The sequence below is a fragment of the Daldinia decipiens genome (genome assembly GCF_022478715.1).
Source record: "Daldinia decipiens strain CBS 113046 unplaced genomic scaffold F4813scaffold_2, whole genome shotgun sequence".
In the NCBI taxonomy this organism is placed as follows: Eukaryota; Fungi; Ascomycota; class Sordariomycetes; order Xylariales; family Hypoxylaceae; genus Daldinia; species Daldinia decipiens.
Window position 1 is genome coordinate 1,795,617 of NW_026054545.1, and position 9,957 is coordinate 1,805,573.

Sequence of the window (9,957 nt, forward strand, 5' to 3'; positions counted from 1 at the left end):
GCGGGTTTGGATTAGTAAGGCTGCATAAAGCCCGGACTCCTCTCATACATCTTCATCTGCATATACGTATGACATGTGGTTTCGAGGCACCGGAGGTTTACGGTGGGTATAGGTACCTAGGTTGGTGTAGGTTAAGGCCTATAACTGAAGTAGATAATGACAGGTTCTTTGGACTTCGTTGCAATAGACGTCATGTTCTAGGCGGCACTTTGAGAAACAAGCAATTTCATTCTTATTGATGGTTTATGCAGAGTCGGATGAGCTGCAGACCAAGAATGCAACGTGGCAAAGACTGACTTCGCAGAGCCTCGAATATATATAACGACTCCAACTCTTGATTATGTCACTTTACATCCATGTCGAACTATTTAGAAATACAAGTCTTGCTTTTGGGTATTCGAACCTCTCTCAACGCCAAGCTGTCCCTTATCGTTTTCATCATTGTTTTCATCATCGTAATTACACATACCCTGAGCTTCCCCACCAAGATCAGCCCCAAAATTATCAGATCTTCGAGATTATATGATAGCCGTATATGATATAACTATGCCGCCCAGCCAGAAGACCGAACCGACGCATTCCGGCCCAGCTGAGCACGGCCCGTAAAGCGGCTTCGCCTCTCGCGGTGAGTCCACCAATAAGTGGCACTCGCAACAAATCCAATAAGCCAGAGCAGTGCGTTCGCCAAGTCGACCCATACGGCGTTCTTCATTCTCTGGATGTCGCCATTGCCTTCGGGGTTCTCATGGATATACATGCCGCCAAACAGACCGAAGAGCGCTATCCACAAGATGAACATGATAGAGTTCCATACCGTAACTGCAGCGAATCGTAGGATAAAAGGTATGAAGTAGAGGATAGCCGCCAGTGCGGCAAGAACTCCCACAACTTCAGCGTAGACCTATCAATAGTACTTTTGTCAGCCTTTCCCACTTCTAAGCAAAGACGCCAACATCAGCTTATCGTGGCGGGGGGGAATTTGGCATACCCATTTTCCATCGATATATTTGCCCTGGGAACGCGCGCGCGAAAGATCAACGCCGTATAATCCACAAACGGTAACGGCAAGCACAAACTGGGCAAAATGAAGGACAGAGAAGAGCAAGTAGCTCGCTGTCATACCCAAGATACCCATAGTCGCAATGCTCGGCGCAATGAAGAAAGAATGTCAGTTGCGATGTCGAGTAGCTAATGCTAAATCGCCGCGGGGTTTAATAACAATATAATGCTGCGCACTATATAGCGAGCACGCGCAAAAGAATGGCTGCGGAAAAACACCAAGACTTAAAGCTAAAGATGATTGATGCTAAAGGATAGAAGTGAGAAGCTGGAGGCCGTTTGAGTGTTTAGGCGAATACTCTTATCCTTGTTTGTGAGAAATGAGAAACGATAAACGATGACGAACTATGACGAACCATGCGTCTGTGCTTCCAAATGTGTCTAGCCCCCAGACTCCGACATACCGCATCCACTGAGAAACAATTCATTCTAGGGCACGGACCACGGACTTCAACTACACTATATTTGGACTGACCTAAACTATATCCGGTTACTTGCGATATTCGCTAAAGCACCCCACACCAGGATATGGTCAAATCATTGCTAGATATGGTATGGTTGAGGCGTGTGGTCCGTGCCCTAGAATGAATTGTTTCTTAGTGGATGCGGTATGTACCTAATCTTTGTAGATTGCCTAATTCAGACCACACATCTATCTCCTTTGGGCGTGCCAAGAGAGGCTAGTTGGCTGCTATTGGTGAACTAAAACTAGAGGCAGCCTATCGGACTTTCAGCTATTTATCGTGTAAGTGCTTTACTTAGATTCGTATAAGTAGGTAGTTAAAGACTTTCGAAAAAGCATTTCTAATAACACTATATTGTAACAAGTTAGATGCTTAATCCATAGTGACCTCTTAATAGGAAGTAGTTAAACCGGGATACTTTTGCTTTTAAATGGTTTGATGAGTTCTTTAGCGATTACACTAACTACCTAGGTTAAGTGACTACCGGTTAAAGCAAATTAAAGCGAATATTATAACTAACTAACCTACTAGGCTACCTGTTTGACAAGACTTCTGATAAAGACTAGTTGATACCGACAGCTCGGTAGGATCGAGGCTATATGTGCTCGGAGGCCTGTTACCAGTAGCGACATATGTTCGGGTTCGCATTCAATAGCCTCAAGAGTTACCATCAGCAGCAATCAGATATGCAATAATCTTTACTGCTGAAAACGTGGGGGTTAAACCAAACTTGACGAGTCACTTTACGGGGCCATTCCAAGAGCCTGTCAGCTACGAACTCTCCTTCATAGATCTTCGAGGCTTCTTGATCGAGATTTCCGAAGGAGATATCTCTTGTATCTAAGATAGTCGGGCAATGTGGGTTTTCTCTCCCAATCAACCCACGTCCAATGAGAGGCAACCTCAGCCCTGATACCCCTCTAATTATTGCACGTCTAAGTCTCACGACATGTTTTTTTTGGAGAGCCGCATGATGAACAAACCACCTCTGTTGATTTCACCAAATATAGCAAAGCTTAGGACTTAACAATTTGGGGTATATAAGTGATGAGGTCTACGTTCGACTCTTGGAGTCGTCGTAGGATGCTGAAGACGTTGGCTGAGTTCTGGGGTTAGTCAGGGTGTACGCGGTTGTTTATCATATCCGAGTATGAAACTCAGCTGTGCAGTTACACCGTTGGATTCCTTCGCTTACATCATATATCTGAAGATGAAATTTTCTTTTTTTTCCCTCTTTTCTTCTCGAGAAACCTCGAGGCCACCCCCGCCTCGTATGCGCGGGCCGCTTGTTCGTTCCCGTCGATGCCAACGCCGGTTTCAGACCGCCTGAGGCGTATGCGCCTAGTTCAGCTGCTTCCTAATTTCGGTAGGCGGCACGTTATAATGGCGGTCGTACAGATGACAGGTCTACTGGCGCAACTCACGGGTCCAAGAGGGATTGGTGGTGCATGGAGAATCAGCCCTACGACTGGCGGGCCTCATGGCTATGCAATGAGACTCTTGTACAGTTGTTGGGTCCTTGTCGCCTGAATGACAGGCTACCGAGCAAGCGGGAGCCAATATAATCGCGAAGCGGTTACCGAAAACTGTATAGTGGCTGTGGGAAAGCTTGTCAAAGAATCGCCGGTCTCCTCAAAGCGTTATCCGCAATCAATATTGAGGATTAGATGCGTCAATCAACATCCTATATCCCACCGAGAAGGGTGCAAGGAAGTGGAACTCGTCATACCGAATCTATCTAGGTTTCTCGTTGGGAAATGCGTCACATGCGGAAGTTCGAGTTACTTAATCAAAATGGCGATGATGTTGACTGGGAAGCCTGTTAGCTTCGCCAACCTCGTGCCTAACCACTTAGATGTAGGGTTTCGATAGGCGTATCCTCTTCCCTGACCGAGTCCTAATCATACGACGCTTACATTCCGAGCCTACAAGCTTGCCTGAGTTCATCCCTGTGTCTACTTGATTACGATACTGGGCTGTGAGTGTTCAAAATGGGATATAAAGTCTATACAAATCCCCCTTCTGGATGCCTGGATTATCACCATCACTTGTCTACGAAAGCTCACAGTTTCGGATTCACAGCAAACAGTTCAGTTTTATCAAATATACTCTACGAGCTTACACTGAATTTCATTCAGTCCACAATATACATCATGTCTCCATTCCACTCTCACTGCAAGCAGATTGCTTATTCCAACAGCATCGAGGGAAATTATACCGATAATATCACCGTTGATTATTTCTCTCGCGAATCATCACCGGTGCTGACGTCGTCGGCCTCGGCAGAACATCGCTGGAAATGTGTAAGTTACTTGACCCTTTACTATTCCTAGTCTGTAACTAACGTACCCGGAGTGCAACTGTGCCGCTGGTGGTAACAACTCATGCATCTACAATAGTGCTTGCGTTGAATGTGGGCATGAAAGGTGCAGCAGCTGCAATACCTGGAAACCGAAATAAATACTTAGGCTAGGCATCAAGCATAGCAAGCATTCATACCAAGCGGAGAGTTTTTCCCCCTTTCTTTTTTCGGGAGGCTCCGAACCAAACATACTTTCCTTTTCCGACTAGCGGAGGTCACACGGTCTTTAAAAGTTCCAAAAGTTCGGATATCATTTGTCTCTCACTTATGGGTTGGACGGAATCAATGTAGATGAAAGCTCGCGCCGGTTATGACTTACATGGGATATTTACCTTCATGTCGGGGAACGCAAAAGCGGCACGGACTCAGACTTTATTATGTATTACTGATAGACTGATAGACTGATAGAAAATAGAAAATCCTCACGGTTAAAACACTATAAATGGTGATACAGATGGTGACACGATAGGTGACATGCGGCTGATAACACCTAAAAAGCCGTTGTTGGAAGAGTGACTTTCCGAAACTGGCCGTCCTTGTACATACCCTGGTACCTACCCCTATATTAACTGAGAGGACAGGAATGACTGACTAGGTACCTATGTATATGTATGTCACTTATTACGGCCACGCCCACTGAAACTACGGCCTGCTTACGGGAAGTAACACTAAAGCTATACCGAAAAATCTAGGCATTTAATAGCGCTAATTGGTAACCAGCCTTACGCCAAACCCTTGTCAGGAGTGGGTGCCGCCGCCGGCAATTAGTAAACACAGCCTTGAACGGGTCTTGGCTCCTATAGCTCACGTCAAAGTCGAGGCAATATCAAGGCTTCCAACTCCAATGACTAGGCAGCTAGGTGCCTTTTGGGCCGTCTATATGCGACCTGACAGGAAGAAGAAAGAGCTAGGGCGGACCCGTCAGCCATAAGTGTTCATACATATGTACTGGGAATAACGGTGGGAATAAATGTTACTACAGTCTGCTATACAACTTCGGCCCCCCCCCCCCTTTTTTCATTTCCACCCTCGATATACCGCCCAAGCTAATCCTCGCAACTTGCAAGCTGAGTAAGGATGCAGCCGGGCGTTTATTAACGGCATGCCGTAACTCTCGGCTAGGCCCAATTGAGGTTCCGAGACACATCATCGATGCATTGTTGCCTATCTTCGGTTTCCCAATTCGGTTGCGGTTGAGAAATGCCCGGCACTTGATAGGTCTGGAAGAAGCTGCACGTACTGGGTTGTTGTGTTAAGAGATGTGTAGTTGATGCTGGGCTGTGACTTGGGAAACAGGGGATATGGGATTACGTGTTGGTATATCCCCACATTTTGAGGCTCTGTGTGGAGATCGCTATGTAACTCGTCACATGAGAAAACGATGAAAGTAATCGGTTCCGTACAAAATTATCTTCAGGGTCCTGAATGTGATTACCTAATGGCTAGTCATGTATATCATATGGCGCATTCCATATGGCGTACATAATTGGCTTATGCGTTGCAGCTGGTTTGAGTAGGTAATACATAATCATGGATTACCTATGCAGATAAGACATGGCTGACTAAAAAAGTATTGTGCCAAGGTTACGGATTACACGCTGTTAGTATGTATACTTAATGTAGATTGTATGTATATTCTATATAATACATGTACTGTTTATATACTGTTTGCACATATAATCTACATGTACGTTTCACAGATTGAGACTTGTTATACCTACTATGTACATACTGCGCTACCTAACAGCCCCTCCTTTTCCTCTCTTGCTTCTCTCCGTTCCCGTTCCCGAGGTCATCTTTCACCGTTTTCTACAATTTGGAATATGATTTCTATACACCGAAAATTGGGAAAATGGATTTATCCATCCTGCTGCTGTGTTGGTTATACCAGCATTCTCCCATTGACAACTCACAGGGCCCAATGAGCCACTTATCGTGGAATCTGACTTATACAGACAAGGTAGTATAGAGGGGGCTTGTCCTTGGCCAACCAATTGACCAACCAATTGAGACTTGATCCAAGCACTCGGTATCTTATTGGCTGGATCTGTCGTTTACTACAGCATGTGGCGTCTCATCCCTAGATTTGTTTCTTTTATGTATGAAAATCGTTGCTCCGGATATCCTCCGACAGCTTACGTCCACACTCTATTGTATACTTACCTACCTATCTAAGGCTCTCAGGCCAGCCTCATGCGGAGTAAGAAACTAACCTAAAGGGCACCCATTTTCAAGGTCCCCTGGTCAACCTCGTACAAAAAGAAAAAGAAAAAAGAAAAGGAAAATGGCGGAACCCGAACTTCCCAGTCCGCCCTTTGTGCCAATTTCTGGACTGCCCAATTTCCGCGACCTCGGAGGTTATCCAGTGGGTGACTCCAAGGTCGTGCGCCGCGGCTTAGTCTTCCGTTCCTCGGAGCCGTCCAAGGTCACCGACGACGGGGTGTCGAAATTGCAGGATCTAGGTATTGCGAAGGTGTTTGACCTGCGTTCGGCAGTAGAGATCGAGAAAGGCTTGCGCGACGGTTACGGCTGGAAGATCAAGGAGTGGGACGGTGCGAGCCGCCATTTCGTTCCCGTCTTTTTAGATCAGGACTACTCGCCGGAAGCATTAGCCGTTAGGTACAAGAACTATTCTTCAGAGCATGCAGAGGTACGTGTTGCAATCACGCGCGTAACGCGCTAAAGAACCGCGGACAAGACCCATGTTGGAACGACGCAGGCTGGCTTTCTACGTTGCTGGACTTTTGCCTATCCCTTCCAGTTCGGTCCGAATATTAGGATCAAACAAGCGGATGATTAGAATATTGAGGCTGAGGGAATATAGAGTTGCATTTGCTTGTGTTTCATTTATTCGTATTTTGGGGGCTGGCCTCATTTTGGGCCAAGGTTGAAGAGCGGTGATAAGTAAATGGGGTCCGTTCGGCAGTTACGCTCGCCTCGTCGTACTCCGTTCACCACTCCCTCGAAGTAGGCTACCTTGTGCTTGCGTGTTACCAAGTCACTAGTCCAAGCTGTTCCAAGAGGCTGACAGCTCAACCTGCGTATGCACCTAGACTAACATTTCTTGACTAGGGTTTTATAGTCGCGTATAGCGATATACTCGTTGCGGCGGCCTCGCCAAGTAATAGTTACGCGCCATTCAAGACGATACTAGAGCATCTGGCTTCACCTCCGTCCTCCCCGCCGACACCCTGCCTCATCCACTGCACAGCCGGTAAAGATCGTACCGGAGTGATCTGCGGGCTGATCTTGAGCTTATGCGGTGTGCCCGATGAGGTTGTAGCGCATGAGTATAGCTTGACGGACTTGGGGCTCAAGTCGCGTCACGAGGAGCTCATTTCGCATCTGATGAGCAACCCGACGCTACGGGATCACCCAGAAGCTGCTAGGAGGATGGTTTCATCCCAGTATGTCCTACCCCTGCTTCGTATATTAAACTACCCAGCCCGTCTCGTTGGGTCCTCACTGCCTCCCTTTCACCGATTTCCTATCGACGTTTTTACTCTTTATTACTTAGCTCTTGTCTTGTGATATACTTGCGTATTGGGAGGCTGACTTGTGGAACTATAGAAAAGAGGCAATGCTGGGCACATTGGCCAAGATCCGCAATACTTATGGATCAGTCGAAAAGTGCGTCGTTGACCTGGGACTACTATCGCTTGACGGGATCAGGCAGCTACAAAGCAACCTAATTGTCGATGTGGACGAGAAAGGAGTACTGTCATGGCAGGACCATGCCAAACTATTGTTATGAGTCGGTGGGTATATGCAAGTCTCGAGTAATATGTATACAGAAAGCTGGATGCTGAATCTGGCCTGCTCTTCATAGATAGACGTTCAGGGACCCTCAAGACGTCCAACCCACTCCATGCGTCTTACGACTTAGCTATTCATACAATTCTCGTACAAACATTCATCCATTATACTGTCTGACGCTCTGCTCAGATAAGCTGATTAACATAGCCGCAGTAATCCCGAAGGCACCGTCGTAGGTATAGGACCCTGGCGCAACAATAAGTTGAAGGGAATTGTTTCCTAATACTAGATCAAGGCACTGATGTAGGAATCTTGATTTCGCCCTTGGCGCGGTCGTAGTACGGCGCACCGTATCTCCAGCCGACAGCGTTCCGCGCCCTGCCCTTAGCGCCCACGTTCTCCGAATTGATCTGCTTGAAGCGGAACTCGAAGCGATTCGAGCGTACTCGGGTAGTGTATTTCTCCTCTAGAGTAGCCCTTGCAAGCTCTTTGTCGGCAAGCTTCCTTTCCGATTCCATCGTGGCATGTTTGAACCTTTCCGAGGCGTCCCACAGTGGCCGACCCTGCAGCACATCCTTCTCCATCTGAATTAATTCCGGGTGGGGAACACGCCGATCTGCCGACAGCAGCTTCGGGTGGAAGGCCTTAGCCGCGTCGACACGTGTGAAGTGACGCGATTCGGACGTCGGCCAGAAGATCTGCTTTGTGGTGTACGGATGTACGTGCAGCTCGTTAATGGGCTCGAACGGCTCGTTCCGTTGGTTGGGGTTGAACGTGTGCGTAGGCAACATACCTAGCACAGCTCTCGCATATGGTTTTGCCAACCGCTTCCCCTGTCGTTGCAGCATGTTAACAACGGGCACTCTTAAGAGAAGAAATTTCAAGTGTTAGAAATGTGAGAGGCGACTGTTATCAGAGAGGCTCGCAACAAAAGTTTGTAACCATGTAGTTGTCTTAAAGACTTATCGAATTGGGTAATGTTGATAATCATCATACAAAACGCCGGAGGGATTTGAATAATAAGAAGAAAAAAAATGCAAGAGACGACTAACCTTGGCTTTCCAGTCCTTCTCGACTTCCTTTAACCTCACAACAGCAGCTACTCTTCTAATATCGACGCCTAGTTCGGCAGAGACGGCTTTGATGGTCTGGCCCTCCCGCATCACCTTCGCCCAGATCAACTCCCTCGCTCGGTCATCTAAGACGGGCTGGCTTTTGAAATGGGGGTTGAGGGGGAAAGGGCGGTCGACATTCCGCTCTTCATCCGCGACACTCTGGAGATAATTGGTGCCGCCGGGCCTGTGTTTACGGAAAGTGAAGCCCTGGCCGTTGATCCAAGTCCTGAAGACACGGCGGATATGGGTGAAGCGCGGCCGGCTTGGAGTGGTTGAGAAGCTAGCTTTGCTCTGGGGAGGAGGACATGGCTGCGGGTGACATCGACTTGAGGCCGATGAGACTAGGTATCGGGTCAAGGCGGATGATACCGTCGACGGGCCTGGTATGCGTGGTGGCATCGCAGGAGCAGATGACAGCTCGACTCGCGGAGGGTGAGGATGAAGCTTTTATATGAATTAGGAATCCACCGTAATGTGAAAATCTTGGCTGCAAAAATCCACTGGTGGGTGCCGGAGCTGGAAGAATATTGAAACGGCGATTTAAGATAACTAAACCTACTAAACCTTGGAAGTTTCTATCGATGAAACACCGGTAGTGTATATAGGTACCTAGGTACTTTATATACATACCTATCCTGTAGTGGGGGAATTGTAGATAAGACGGGGGTTACATCGTAGGTACCTACCTATGTATCAAACCGGGGATTTCGACCAACAGCATCTCAAGAAGGAGAAGGAGCCTTTTTTTCTCGTTCATGTCTGTCTACGCATGCAGCAATACCCAAGTCACTATACTACATGTTGCTTATTGTTAGTTTGGAGGCGTCGGCAATTCCACCTAATTCGCGCCTCACTATCGTCGACTCTATGGCAGTTAAATGCTCGAATCAATACCTACCTAGGTAGTAAATGCTTGGCGACTTAGACGCATTTAACTGACATACTGTATACTGTGTATTCGCATACACTCTTTATTTTATTATTTATTGGTTTATTATTATTATCATATTATCATCATCGTGATTAATCACTATTACCTATCCTATCTTGGCTATTCTACCAGTCGTGAGAAAGGTGCATGGAAAGACGACTCTTCCGCTGCACACTACATACATACATACATACATACATACATACATACATACATACATACATACATACATACATACATACATACATACATACATACATACATACATAC

At 46.9% G+C, this 9,957-nt stretch overlaps 3 protein-coding genes across 3 annotated transcripts; 1 reads left to right on the forward strand and 2 right to left on the reverse strand.

Annotated features, from left to right (window-relative positions):
- Window positions 1-535: 535 nt before the first annotated feature.
- F4813DRAFT_111543 (uncharacterized protein) lies at window positions 536-1,415 on the reverse strand. The gene is made up of 2 exons (XM_049238509.1): window positions 989-1,415; window positions 536-901 (listed from the first exon to the last, which is right to left on the reverse strand). The coding sequence occupies exons 1-2, from the start codon at window positions 1,133-1,135 to the stop codon at window positions 545-547; spliced, it is 504 nt and encodes a 167-aa protein (XP_049104467.1). The 5' UTR covers window positions 1,136-1,415; the 3' UTR covers window positions 536-544.
- Window positions 1,416-5,990: 4,575 nt separating this feature from the next.
- On the forward strand, window positions 5,991-7,821 carry F4813DRAFT_111671 (tyrosine phosphatase family-domain-containing protein). Its single transcript, XM_049238510.1, has 4 exons — window positions 5,991-6,535; window positions 6,958-7,292; window positions 7,456-7,643; window positions 7,715-7,821. Exons 1-3 carry the CDS (start codon window positions 6,170-6,172, stop codon window positions 7,637-7,639), a joined length of 885 nt encoding a protein of 294 aa, XP_049104468.1. The 5' UTR covers window positions 5,991-6,169; the 3' UTR covers window positions 7,640-7,643; window positions 7,715-7,821.
- Window positions 7,822-9,319, reverse strand: F4813DRAFT_111687 (eukaryotic mitochondrial regulator protein-domain-containing protein). The gene is made up of 2 exons (XM_049238511.1): window positions 8,694-9,319; window positions 7,822-8,474 (listed from the first exon to the last, which is right to left on the reverse strand). The coding sequence occupies exons 1-2, from the start codon at window positions 9,153-9,155 to the stop codon at window positions 7,932-7,934; spliced, it is 1,005 nt and encodes a 334-aa protein (XP_049104469.1). The 5' UTR covers window positions 9,156-9,319; the 3' UTR covers window positions 7,822-7,931.
- Between the last annotated feature and the right edge of the window lie 638 nt (window positions 9,320-9,957).

What these genes read in the sequence shown, in the direction of transcription:
- F4813DRAFT_111543 (XM_049238509.1), bottom strand. Translation starts at nt 1,135, where the DNA reads ATGGGTATCTTGGGTATGACAGCGAGCTACTTGCTCTTCTCTGTCCTT. An exon ending in AATATATCGATGGAAAATGG is followed by an intron (nt 902 to 988) that starts GTATGCCAAATT and finishes TACTATTGATAG; the next exon opens with GTCTACGCTGAAGTTGTGGG.
- F4813DRAFT_111671 (XM_049238510.1), top strand. Translation starts at nt 6,170, where the DNA reads ATGGCGGAACCCGAACTTCCCAGTCCGCCCTTTGTGCCAATTTCTGGA. An exon ending in ATTCTTCAGAGCATGCAGAG is followed by an intron (nt 6,536 to 6,957) that starts GTACGTGTTGCA and finishes TTTCTTGACTAG; the next exon opens with GGTTTTATAGTCGCGTATAG. An exon ending in AGGAGGATGGTTTCATCCCA is followed by an intron (nt 7,293 to 7,455) that starts GTATGTCCTACC and finishes GTGGAACTATAG; the next exon opens with AAAAGAGGCAATGCTGGGCA.
- F4813DRAFT_111687 (XM_049238511.1), bottom strand. Translation starts at nt 9,155, where the DNA reads ATGCCACCACGCATACCAGGCCCGTCGACGGTATCATCCGCCTTGACC. An exon ending in AGAAGGACTGGAAAGCCAAG is followed by an intron (nt 8,475 to 8,693) that starts GTTAGTCGTCTC and finishes CTGCAACGACAG; the next exon opens with GGGAAGCGGTTGGCAAAACC.